At 40.9% G+C, this 14,063-nt stretch overlaps 1 protein-coding gene across 2 annotated transcripts in view; it reads right to left on the bottom strand.

Annotated features, from left to right (window-relative positions):
• The window catches only part of TENM1 (teneurin transmembrane protein 1), a gene marked incomplete at both ends in the record, with an annotated part of 259,760 nt that overhangs the window by 112,716 nt on the left and 132,981 nt on the right, over positions 1 to 14,063 (bottom strand). For both annotated transcript variants that reach the window (XM_082488474.1, XM_082488475.1), the window contains one exon: positions 11,697 to 11,897. In XM_082488474.1, the coding sequence (XP_082344600.1) occupies positions 11,697 to 11,897 (201 nt within the window). The remainder of the gene's footprint in view (positions 1 to 11,696; positions 11,898 to 14,063) is intronic.

Genomic DNA, 14,063 nt, shown 5'->3' with positions numbered 1-14,063 from the left:
AGTGACAGACCACGAGAATCAGGAAAGGCACGAGGCAGTGTATGATAATGATGAGAAACACGGAGAGCGACCAAATGGCTTTGGAGGGAAAAAGGAAACAGGTGAAGAGATGGCTCAGTAGGTACATTTAATAGAGCTGTCTCACAGGTACAGCCTGAACTAACACAGAATCAAAAGAAAATAAAGATTTTGAGACAAGTATATTCAGCAAAGGTTCACAAGATTGCCTGAGTGGATCGGGATATGTCTTTATATAAGCACTAAATCTTTCATGATACACAGAAGTACTATTATTAACACTGACTAGGGCTCTGCTCAGACCATAAACTTTTCCACGGTTATTTAATTAGTAAATTTGATTAGTAATATTCAGTAAAGAAGTAATGATTTATTTAAGCACTGTTTGCAAAGAGTAGGCACTGTCTTTAATTCACTGTCTTACGGGATGACCTTTGAACATGGGTCCACTCACAAATATTGCTCCGCTAAGTGCTTACCTCACTCAGGTCACATGCTCTGTACGTTAGATGTACCTGCTGACTTCAGTAACGATGATCTATTTTACTTATTGTACCTGTGAAGGGCTCAAAATGATGAAAAGGTGGGCACTGGTACTACTTCTCAACATGTTACAGGAACATCTACTCAGATTCACCTGTGTAAAGCAATGGCAGCCCACAAGCAGCATAGATGTCATTGTCACCCAAACTGGACACAGAATTGCAACTGAGAAGGAAAGGGAACAGTGACTTGCAGAATGTACATCGACACGCTAAGACTGGTCCTTTTAAAAGGACATACTTTTACAGGTTTTTTTTTCAGTGAAGAGCCAGACTACACGGACAGAAACACTGGATCAGCTAAAATGAGCCTTAGGAACTCTGTGTTCCCAACAATCAATTTGTATCACAGCAAAGACTAATATGAGAAACTGAAGGTCGTTACCAGCTCCTAAGTAACACGTCAGGTTCACAATCAGCTGCAGAGGCTAGCCTTGCTTCCTCTCTCTTTTCAGCACAAACAAAGAGTTTCTTGGAGACGCTCAGCAGCCAGGCACAACAAGCTCTTGCACAACAGCCAGGAGCGCAGCCGCAGCGCGCAACAGTCATACCGCACCCAGTGACCGACTGTGAATGCCGCTTACACGGACAAGGAGCAAACATTTCCATGTTCGCCGCCGCACTGGTGAAGATGAGTACAGAGAGAGATGAAGCAGCTCCCAGTAAATAAACCAAAACTTCCTCTGTGTCAGCAGCACGAACAGAAATAGCAACACGCATCTGGCAGCTGCTGTTCCGGCTCGTTGCTGCTGAAGCAAAGACGCAGCTCATGACTTGCATTTTCCTGCAGCCGGGAGAAGCAGCACCTCGGGCACACGACCCTGGCTTTTACGCGAGTGCTGCTCGCACAGTCCTCCGTGTCCCTGCGACAACTGCCACAGCGCTCTGTCGATTTTAAGAACAGGAGGAGTGTCCTTTATTATTTTTGCTTGCTCTCTTCCTTCTACGCTGCCGACATTTTTCTACTAACTCATCACTTCTCCCTGGTCCCTCCTCGACGATGCAAACGCTGCTTTGCTGAGGCAGTTCTGTTATCCCCAGGACACGCTGCCCAGTCACATACTGCTCAAGGATACCCGCAACTTCTCGCTCCGCATTCTTTTCTCCTCCATATAGCATTTTTAATCTTTTTAGGTGGCGCCGCCAGGTTGGCCATCCCTCCTTGAGGCATTTTTCTAATGAGCGCATGGGTGACCAGAGTAGGGGCTGAAAATACAAACGTGCCACGTGTGAACAATCAGCTTTCTGCAGTCCATCAGAAAATGATTTTTGGATTCCAAGGCGATAGATACTACTTTAATAATCTGTTTATAAAATAGCCAAGGCTTCCTAAACTGAAGAGCGACATGCCTGAATGCACGCTGCAGCTACAATACACAAGGAGTTTTTGCTCTATCACCACCAAAATGTTCTTGCATAATGACTACAAATTTAATTTTATGTAAAAAGTATTACATGAGCCTAAAGATTTAAGCAAAAACCCCTAAAGAGGACAGAGACCAGGAATTCCTTAGATGTCTACATATATTATCCTTGCAACAATCTACACAATCAAAAAGATTAAAAATGCAATATGGAGGAGAAAAGAAAGATCCCATGATTTTGACTTTTATCAATAGCAATTTCCTATTTTCAGAGGTAAGTTAAACCTCATAGACTCTGTCGCATAAGCATATTGAAATGATAGCTATTTTTGTAGAACTCTTACCACGACAATAAAAAAATATTATAAATTTCTGCTTTTCGGGGACCTATGCAACACAGTTTGCATACCAGATGTTCTGAAATTCACTGAAGGACAAGACCTCCAGTCATTCTAGTGCTTTTTTTGAAACATTGCTCCAACAATTCCCATTTGTGCTTTTCCAGCTATGAGGAAGGGAAGCTCCCTCCTAACACAAGAACCCTTCTTTTAATGCTGGTGCTATGGATAATTTGTCAGAGTTTCATCACTGGACTTGGCTTAACAAATTAAAAGTTGAATATTTTGTACGTCGCTACCGTTCTCTTGTCCATCTAGGCTGTTTTTTCCCCTCCATTGCAGCATCTGCAACACCAGCAGAACGTTCCCACAACTTCTCTATTTCAGAGACCTCTTTTGTAAAGGGTTTATAAAGAGCCTTTCATATTTGGAATTTCCATCGTGATATTTTCTTGGACATAGAGTATTCACAGAAGTCCTTTCCATACTATATCCTGTCAGGTGTTTTACTATGGTCCTCAATCACCGTCTAGCCAATTGACTACCATGTAGGCGATAAAGTTGAGGTGCAAAAAGGGATGCAGGCACCTAACTACAACTTTAAATGTATTAATCCAAAATTTAGACCCTTAAACCCTTTGCTCAGCTTACCTAATTGGGAGGTGCTTGAACCTCTCTGGCACCTGAAGAGCTACTAAAATCCCACTTATTTGCCAGGTTTTGCTACTGGATAATCACCCACCTGAGATCGTAACAGCTTTCTGTTAAGCTCTGTTTTCGGAATCTGCGTGATCTTACACAGGTGTTGCCTAGGGATCCTAATGAGCATTACCCTCAAAGCAGATCTGCTGGAGGCGGCCGAGCACACCACACAGGGAGGGGGGCGGTTCAGGGACACAGCGGAGTCCCCAGAGAGACGCGGTGCCACACACACACACACAGAGGAAAGTCTCTGTTAGCTACCTAGAAGGTAGGATAAACAGCCCCGTATTGCTGTCACCGGAGCAATTTGGGCATCTTGCTGCTGGAGAAGGGAAGAGCTGCTGGGACAGAAGCATCCGAAATTGGGTCTGTGGAGTCCACCCGGTGGAATAAGTAATACCTCTTTGTGGATTAGACCAGGATTTACAAAAGCTGACTTAAGTAAATTATGTTTACATTTGAATGAGGGATATTTCCAATAATTGCTGAATGAGGTGCAGACAGAAATAGATTAAGAATCTTAATTTTCAGGATGAAAAAGGGAAGGAAAGAGCCATTATTTTTGGCATATCTGCAAAATAAGCAGCAAGCAGTTGAAAAACATCCCAAGTTTCCTCATTGTATATCTTATACCCTTGACTTATCCTATTTCTTAAATCAATACATGACTACATCAGGTATTTCTGGTTCCCTCTGGACTGACTTCAACATGCAGGAGAATTAATTTTTATTGGAGTGCTTCTTCACTGCCTTAAATTTCTCATGTTTTAAATTCTCCAGCAACACATATTAAGTGTACCAATCTTTAACTACTAAGTTTTTAATAGAAATCTTGCTCACCAGATATCTTTTTGCAAACTCCTGCAACTCTACAGGAGATACAAATCAAACCAGTCACACATCGTTTTTTACTTTTCAATGAAACATACAGGAGTAAGAAGAGGCTTTCTACAATGTCACACAACGTACAGCAGGGGAAACCTCAATCATCCTTTTAATTAGCAGAGCAGTAATAGTCAAAGCTCCTCACAAATTAAGGAAAGAGGACAGTTAGATGAAATTAAGTCAGTCAATCATTTCTTCAGAACAAAACAATGAAGGATGGTTATAGTGTAATTGAAAGGTTCTTGAGATTTGTCTAAAGCAGGGAGCAGAGCAGAAGAACCAACACGGAACAGAGCAGTCCATAGAAAATGCATGAGAGATTACATCACGTATTGAGGGAATTTCAAGGCTATTTTCACTACTGCAAGTTGTTTGTAGCGAATATCCTTGTCCTTGGCAAATCAGAAATGACTGACACCCATAATTTGCAATTTCCTAGACCTGAAGAGTTTTCTGATTGCGATGAAATGGTTTTACCTAATTATTTTTTCAAGTTGCCGTTTTTGATGTTTAATTTTGAAACCAATTTGAGATGTCTTGAACTATATTAATATACTGTATTATGCCTTCATTTCTTTTTGAAGCACTTTACTTTAAAAAATGCATACTTCTAATGATTTTTAAATTACTCTACTCTGCACATATCAATTTACAACAATTACAACATTTTGCATTTTTCAAAGCACTTCAGTTTTAAAGAGGTTTTATGCTTCGCAAGATACTGAAGGAAGAGTCTGCTGATCCATTTTTACCCTTTGTAAAATTACCACCAATCTTGCTAGAGAGAGCTTAACCAAAAATAGATATGCTAAATATATACCATCTCCATATAATCATTTTAGGATGAATGTTTTTGTGACTAAGAACTGCCAGTATTCTTTTCCCAATCATAATTAGGTTGCTTCAGTGGTATAAATGGATTCAGTGGAATTATGACAAATGTCCCGGAGTAAGGAGGACGGAAAGTGGCCTACTTTGGCTGAATAGAGTCTAGAGAAACGAATACAGGACAGGATGTCAGAAGCATCAGCTCCGTCACAGATTTCATTGCTTTTCAGTCTATAATATTTTAGGCATACTGCTGCAATTAATTAGCGGCTAGGGGCTGGATTCTCACCTGAAACACACCGGGATTGCACTGGTGGCATCACTGCAGTTACACTAAGTTATGCTGGCTAAGGCTCTGCCCCACTCAACAGCTCACCTGGTTCTCTGAATAATTCACCCCCTTAATCTCAAGGCTCCATGTTCAAGGTGTCAATCTGAGAACAGAAGATGAGGGCTTTTTGTTCAGTTTGTTGATGCTGCACCTTCAATTAGCCAGAGCTTCCCTTCTACCTGACACAAGTAGTCAGTACTCACAAGTTTGATTTTGTCTTTCTGAAAAGCGCTGCCTACATGCCTCAAAGGGAGATGACTCATTAACATCAAGGGATTTTGGATGACAGCCTATAAATAAAGCAACAAAGACCCACAGACAGTAAGTAGAAAGTTGACTATACTGAAGTCCTCGTGACATTAAAATAGCGTACTATCAGTCTTCCATCCTGCTGTATTGGTTTGTCATGCATGCAGTAAATCACCCCCGCGCTGCACAGGTCAACTGAGCCACGGTCTGAATAATAATGGCTTTTCACATACAATCATAACTGGATTCAGTATGGCGTAAAGATGCTGAGACTCTGAAATATTCCAAGGATGACCTTTTCCAGCACAGGTAGTTTTCACAAAAAAATACTTTATAATCAGTCTCACTTGGAACAAAGTATGAAATTCCTAACACCTATTCACATCTTTTAGAGGAGAGAGGGAGACTAAATAAGAAACGGAACCCAATCTCTTGTGCGTCTGTCTCAGGCACGTCCACTGTCGGACGGCTAAAGTGGTAATGGCCAAACGTCTTTGGACATTTTTTGGCGACTTGCCCAAGGATGACCAAACTAGGAAAAAAATAAAACTAAACGAGCAAAGCGATAAACAAGATAGTAAGGAATTAATTCAAACACAGAATACTCACATTTATGTTGTGAGTATTATCACGGGTTTTTAATTTTCAGTCCTTTACATCAGAGAAGCATTTGTTTTTCCACAAACTTAATTAGAGAGATAAAATCACATGGGCTTTATGACAGCATGAACTAAAGTCTTTACAATGTTTGAAGATGACCTATTTGCTTTATGGGAGGTGTGACTGTTGGGGTCTATGTCTTGAACAATGTAGAACTGTAACAGTGCTGTTGCTGTTTTGTTTTGTCTTGGAAACACTTTGGGAATCAAAATGGTGGGAAGACAGGTCTTCTCGGAGATGCCTGTGGACCTCTGCCCGAGATCACCTTAGCCTGGCCCTAACAGCTGCGCCTCCCGTACGTTTAGGCAAAAGCCGACACAGCTCTCCTCATTCCTCGTACATTCCACAGTGAAAACTGCAGAAAGTGGGATGGATGACTGTTCAAGGGACAGCTGACCAAAACAACTTAAAGAAATAAAGTTACTGTAGAAGAAGACACTGGATCTCTGCATCCGTTTCAACGTAAATTACGCCACAGGTAAAGGCAGCAAGCAATGTCTGCTCAGGCCAGCAGGAACGAAAGATTCGATTTCATTACTTGAATAATGACTGCAGCACTGATCCTTGCAACCGGAATTATAACAGCTATGTCCAAAGTACAGCATTTGGAAAAACTCAGCTGGAATAACTCTATGCTGTTTCTCTACAAATTTCTGACATTGGTATGATTTTGAAGCAGTGAAAGCCGTAGCTTGTTTTTGACCTTCAGCATTCAAGCCAGTTGAACATGGTAAATACACATCAGTATGTAATCATAGAGAATAATTAAAGCATTTTGACCTTGTCCATAAGAAAACCCAAATCTTAGGTAGAGATAGAAGTGATTTTTTTTTCTCCTGCTGTCACATATAGCTGTAGAAAGGATACCTATCAGTGTTGTTTTGACTGGGATAGCTAAAGATCTGTCAATATTTTTGCAGGGAAATTCAGTGGATGCTGCCTATAGGAGGCAGAAGAATCAGAAGCATATTATCTTTCTGTTTGAACGTTAGCTGATAGCAAGGCAAAGCCTGAATGAAACCCATGTCATCTTTGGCATAGGCAAATTGAAATCTGAGCTAACAGAAGAAAACGGCTTTTTGTGGAAGTTCAATATCGTAGCGTGGAAAGAGGCCAAATACGTTTGTAACAGATATCCAGCTAAGAATATTGAAAGGATGGATCCTGATAGCGCTGAATAAAAAGCCAACATAGGTTGTGTCCTACAAGGAGTGTAGGATTAGCAATGCTAAATGTCTGAACAACTTTCAAGCCATACTGAGTGCTCTTACTGAGAATTCAATTCAAACACGATGAAAATATATCCCGACAGCTGTTTCGGAGTTCTGTAAGAGGATTTTCTTGACCTCAAGGGATTGCAACTGGCCATCAAGAACTTTGGATCTAAAAGGAGTATCTGGAGGTGGTGCAGCGAGATTAGTTTTTGGCAGTCCGCAGGTCAGAGCAAAGACTATGTTGGACATCTGATCTAAGCTGAATAGCCAAAACGAGCTCGGACAGTGTGGAACTGTAACAGTGTTGTGGCTCTGTTTCTTTTGGTCTTGGAAATACTTTGGGAATCAAAGCAGTGCAATGAAAGCGAGCAGGTCTGCGGGCGATACACTGGAGAAGGATCCTGGTCTCAGGCCTCTGATGATAACAGTAAGATCTTGAAGCACTTCAGAATTACCACTCTTTTGGCTAGAAGCTGGTGTCATGGCCACATCAGGAGAGGATGTCAATTATTTTGGCAGCAAGCATCTGTTCTCCCCAGCTCATAGCCGCTAACAGTATGCTCTGCAGCAATGCTACAAAGGTGCCCAATTGCCAACTAATCCACATACATAAAAGATGCTCAAGCTGATAGGTCACGCAGGACAGTTTAACTAGAGCAGTGAGTCAGATGGAGTCTGGACTGGTTATATGGTAGTTCATTCAGTGCCACACAGCTTTTCTCCACAGCCATAGTGTAAGAAACATCTTTAACACTGGATTTATTTTTGGATAGAACAGTAATCCTCAACTCTGAATGCAAACTAGGGCTGCCCTGGTTACACCTGCCTTTGTAGCACAGATGTTGTCTTCTGTTGAATTATTCTATTCTATTGAATAAATTAATTCCTTAAGAACATACATAAGGCCTACAGAAAAAGGAAGAGCTCTTCAGAAAAAGCACTGCAAAAGTTCAATGGACAGTCTGAAACATTTAGCTGCTGACCCAAAAAAGGGGATAATGCCAGAATTCATATTCCTATATGGAAGCCTCCAAGATGGACTCTGCAATACATGGGTAGATCACAGCTATGGCCTCCTCATTTTGACAGTCCCCTTAGAAACTATGCACCATGCGAGGGAAGATTAGAAATAAATCCAATTACTCTGTGGTTTTGTGCACGTGCTCTCGCAAATATTTATATATGACTGTATACACATTTCACCTTTTTTAAACTAGCCACTTCTTACCAACCAATTAACTCAATCATGTCACAGTTCAGTGTTCATTGTATCCAAACACTCTCATAATGCAATTTCGTGTAGACCCTGATCTGAACAGTCTGGTAGATTAGAAAAAGACATTGTCTTTAGTACATCAACTGTGCAGAAGAACAAGTGTATACAAGAGCAAGTAACCGCTTGAATGATCAGGCCATACATCCTTAGCAAAATGGCATTTCTTTCAGTGTGAAAAATGAAACCTGTTTCATAAGAAACACAGGAAAGATGAGTTAGTTAACACACAGGTATCTTCTTTTGTCTTTCTTTGACCTTTGAATATTTAAGCTTGGAATTTCAGTGTTCCCTTGATGTAACTTTTTTATAAAGCAATAGGAAAAGAAAAACGCATGCTTTATGTAGTCAGTCATACTTCCCAAAAAGCTCACCCCAAACCCACGAAATGCATATTTTTTTTCCTGGCATTATTCTTCTTGTGGAGGCGGAGACAGAGATAGGGAGAGAGGGAGAGAAAGAGGGGTGGTAGATACAGAGAGAGGTGTGTGTATGTAGCATTATGAGAAGCAAATGGATTTAAAATATTGGCTCTTTTTATAAACATTAGGAACAAAAAATACAATGAATTTGACAAGGAATTTGACATTCTCTCACCTCACAGAAAGAAACCACAATCGTAAGACTTTTCACCTATTCAAACTGGGAGTAGAATTGTGCACTTCTTAGCAGTGAGGGTGAGGCATAATTGAAACCATTTACCTGAGGACATGATAGACTATTCTTCATTTTCAGTCTTTGTGAGAAGCTTGAATTTCTACACACTAAACAGAAATTATGAGTGTCAAGCAGACTGAAGGGTGATTTTTTTTTGTTACATGTCCTACAGAAAATCAAAGAGCATGAACACCATGGTCTTTTCCAGCCTCAAAAATCCATGAATGACTCCAGATCTCAGGGCGGGACTCCAAACATTGGCAATCCTTCAGGATATGTATGGGTCACACAGTCACCCTTCATCCCTGTTCCTTTAGGCCCACACCGTTTTCTGTCTATCCCCAGTCTGCTGCTCGTAAAATGGAATTTCTTATTGTTTCAAAGAGCTAGAAATGGGCAGGTAGGGGAAGGTATCTTAGAGATGGCTCATCCCTCTTCAGGTGGACCACACTGTCTCTGGGATAATGTACTCAAAAGCATTGTGGGATCTTTGCAATTGGTCCTTTTTGAAGTACAGCAAGGTATATTAATTTCTATTTAGGAAAAACACAAAACTTAAAATAATTTGTCTTTCTATTTGAAAGTGTTTGGAATTTGCTGGGAAATGAAAAAATCATCAGGACAGTAGCCCATATTTTTCAAGGTGATACAGAAAGGCAAATTTTCACAGTACTGACAATGATGTGGTACAGAGATGGTGGGAAAGTGCAAGGGTTTGAGGCAGGCTAACAGACCGCTCGTCTATCAGTTGCAAAGCTTTCCTTGCTGCCCGATTCCAGATGAGCAGTCTGTGGTTTACCCTTTTCATCCTCTTCATTGTACGGAACCTCATGATTTTTTCCATTCGCATGTGCCAGCTCGTTTATTCTGACCTTGTTGCCTTACTCATCTGATGGTTTCCTTCCTCAGTAAAATCAAGCTTTACTTCCAGCATGCACAGCGATCACTGATCCTATGCAGAAAGTCTCAAGCGCAAATGAACACCTACGCTTCAGTCTAACACCCACTGTATCGCCACAACAATCCGGAATCTAGTTTCACACCTATGAAGAAAGATATATTCGAAAGGAGAAATCTGAATTCTCTAGCTATAAAGAGGGATGCCGGTTTGTGGTTGTTAAAGCATTCTTTGATAACTTGGAAGACAGTAGGGATGAAGAGATGTATTATCCCTCCTGACTGATGGAGGTAAAGAAAGAAGTTACCTTTCTTCTCAAAATTAATCAAAACAGTGTGGAGGTGAGACAAACATGAAAACTATGATCGTAGCACACAAGATAAAAGCCTCCTCACTGCAGTTATTTATTCTGTTTGTTCCCTTACTTAGTATCTAATTGCCCCGTGCAGCTGGCACAACAGACCTATTGGAGATTAACATCTCTTTTTGAGCTACAATAACGTTGTATTAGAAAAGAATTAGTTTACATATTTTGTAAGTAAAAAATTAGTACATAGCTAGCACCTTTCCTAATTATTTGCTTCATTAATGGAAGTACTACAATACTACTAACCTCCAGGGAATATTTTTAGCACATAATAAAACACACGATAAAAATGCAAGCAACCAGGCTTTTGCTGCAAGCCAATAAAAAGTCAGTTCTTATCAAAGCAGGTACCATATCCGGCAGCGGCAGACTGAAATTACATGCATTAATTTTGAAGTGTAGAATGAATGCAGGGTCTTTGTAACAAACACTCAGAATTATTAGTAGGTCAATATTTTGCTGCTTAAAAAGTTATCGTGGAGTGCGACTTTTCATAAGTCCCCACTTAAAGACCATAACCATGCGCTTTAAAGGTCTGAATGGAAATTTATAGTGTTCCAAGTGTTCTTCTGAATGATGATTTCTAAGAAAAATTGGTGGTTTGGACGACTGGTTGTATTCCACAGTATTCAGCAAATCTGTCACCTGGATCTATTCTGTACTGGGATGTGCTACTTATCACCTGAGACTCTGGTTTTGTGAGCTTTATAGGGGGGAAAAAATAGTGGCACCTACATCGGTAATGACACGCTCCATTACAGAGTAAAATGTCCAGAGTGCATTCATTTCAAGAAAACGAAACGTAAATGTACAAAGCACGTAGGAAATCCATTTCAACTCTTAATCAAATGCAGTGGGATCAAACCTTGATGGTCCTCTAAGAAAGAAAAGAGTTTTTATCCCAGCATGAGAGAATGGATGGTCATTTTTGTTTAAAGATTTTTTGGCAGAGCCTTCTTCCTCACCAGTCACTGCATTTAGACCATTATTTTTTCTATATCCTCCCAGGCTCTCTCAGAGTTGTGGATTCCCTCATTGCATGAGTCTGATAAGTGCTCAACATCTCACGTGGGAGTCATGCTTAACTCCAATCCATGCCAGGAGGCGCTTGCTCTCTTGCAGAAAGTACTGTTCTTCCTGCCACGCCACCAGGCAGTCAACATTCTCGTCACAGAGAAAAAGTCTTTATATCCTTGTCAACAGAAAGCCAGCTGCTGCCAAGCCCATTAAGTACCACGCCACAGCACCCCTGGTTCATCCCTATCTTGTTTTTTAAATTCATACTAGCACGGTAATAGTAACTACTTTCTTTCACGACTCAAACAGAAAGCACAGGCGTTACTGAAAAAAAAATAAAATCTCCAGCATACCTGTTGAACAGTCTGAACCCGTCCACTGCGGTTCGCAGCTGCAGAGTCCCGTGTCCATCAGGAAAGTCCCGTGCCCCGAGCACTGCTCCTGGCACACGGGAAGCGACGTCTCACAGTTGACGCCGCCCCAGCCCGTGGAGCAGTGACATTCCCCTTGAACGCACACACCATGGCCAGAGCACATCGGATCCAGGCAGTCCTCTGAAAAGCAGGGAATATACAACTTAGAGCATAAAACTTGCACCTTTACAGTGGTTTCCTAGTGAAATACAACATCAGGGATTCAGCTTAACTTGGTGATTTTTGTGCAAGTACCCAAACTGAAGTGATGTTAACAAACACAAGGCAAAACCAGAGTACTCTAACATCTGTGCAAAAGTATAAGCCAAAAACAAGAAGAAAAGCAAGCACGCGGACTGTTAGAGATCATATGATTCTGCTTGGCAAGGATATTGTCTAATTATTAAAATGCAGATCCCCAAGAGAGATCTATTGCTCCAAGTGAGTGCAGGTTTGTGCTTCAGTAGCAGGGCTGGGAAAGAACTGGAGCAATTAATAATTTCTTCTGCAATTGTGCATTGTGTTTCCATTTGGGTATTTGTGCTCCGTGCTTTATTTACATCTGGGAAAAAAAAAAAAGATTTATTCTTTCATCTTCCTGTGGAAAGTTATCTCTACAGCTGAAAATTTGATACAAAAAAAATATGGCCATCCACTAACCCCGAGTAGTGAATCTCTGACTGAATGCTTGCTGTGAAAAAATCTCATACACTCATAAAAAGTATGTGCCGGGCAATTGCAGATAATGAACAGATTCATAAAAGTCATAACATACTGATGAACAATTTGCAAACAGACAAAGAGCTAAATTTGTTCTCAATTTGGATAAAACTATTCCTAGTGAAAAATTCAGGAGCTCTGTAGACGAATTTAAATCAGCTGGTTAGTCCTGTATAATCAGCACACTCTCTCATAAAGCCCCAGCATTTCTTTAACGAGAGGGATTTTAAGCAGAAGGCAGCCTGCCTTCTCCGGAGGCTGCAGGAAGAGTGCAGCGCTGAAGGGCGTTTGTGGGGTCCCAGCACGGGAAACAATTAGCCAAAAGCCTATTCACGTTAGATCACGCTTCAGAGTAATGTAAAAGAGGCACTTGGAAAGTTCTTGTATGTATTTTTCAAGTATCGGCACAAGTATTGTTTTAGCAATTAGACTGTAAACTTAAACAGTGTTCTGCGCTGCACAAATGAAGAGATGCTCTCTGCTTTGGTAAGGGAAGACTAAATACTTCAGACGTCGAGATTAACTGCCTCCAGTTTATAGGACCTTTTGACTTAAGAATAAAGAAGTGATGCTTTATCTTTTGAGCTGCTACGCCACCAACTCAAGATCTCATTTCAAGATTTATGTTGTACTTTTTTCAGCCTTCCAGGCTTCTGCACAGCACAATGTAATTCGGAAGAGGAGAATCAGTGTTTCTGGAGAACACATATCTGGCTAAGCATAGGACGAAAATACTCGGCAATTTTCTCTCATCCCGAGACAGCTCTTGATTTTGCTGATCTTTTAAAATTAACCGAGTGACTCCATAAACAGTTTAAAAAGTATCACTCGCTTCAGTAACGATAATCTGACAGGACAAATGCAAAGGACTCCCATAGCAATGAACGCGTGTAGCTACTGGTGTTCCCTGGATAGTACATCCGTTACTGCGTCTGCTGCGGTTACAACACTGCTACAATTCTAAGCTCATATTTACATACAATACTGTAATCTGAATTCCTGACAGGATTACTTCCACTACCGCACAAGTTATGTTGTACAATGCAGTAAACTGAACAGTCCTGTCACGCACGCGCTGTTACAATAAACCCCACCGTACTCGGTTGCACAGGTTTGTATCATCCACCCTATTTCTACAGAATTCCACCTTCTTGAAAAAGAATTAAATACATCTCTTACTTTAAAAATCCAATGTTTTCACACTTTGAGCTTCAATAGCTGTCTGAGTGCATTTATCTTAATTACTTCTTTCAAGCATTTTGCAGGATCGCGTTACGGCAAGAAACAAAGCAGCCGAAACCAGCAGTCAGCCTCTCACCAGCTACACCCGTGTTCGGTGTCACGGCCCCAGTGAGTAAATCTGTGTATTATTTGCTTTTTCCCGTTTGGGTTTTTTTGCTTTTGTCTGTTTCTGAAACTACCGACACTGAGCGTGTCAAAAGCGTTCCCTTGATCCTCCCTTTAAAACCGTACCAGGTATGTCCAGGATGGATTGGATGGATTTGACATTTTCCTGACTAGAGAATTCAAGCCACATGAAGAGCCTCCTCTGTGTGCTACTCAAAAGAATTACCTAAAATCTATATA

The sequence above is a fragment of the Vanellus vanellus genome (assembly GCF_965231255.1).
Source record: "Vanellus vanellus genome assembly, chromosome: 10".
In the NCBI taxonomy this organism is placed as follows: Eukaryota; Metazoa; Chordata; class Aves; order Charadriiformes; family Charadriidae; genus Vanellus; species Vanellus vanellus.
Note: the sequence above shows the minus strand (reverse complement) of the source record. Positions and strands in the feature narration are given on the sequence as shown.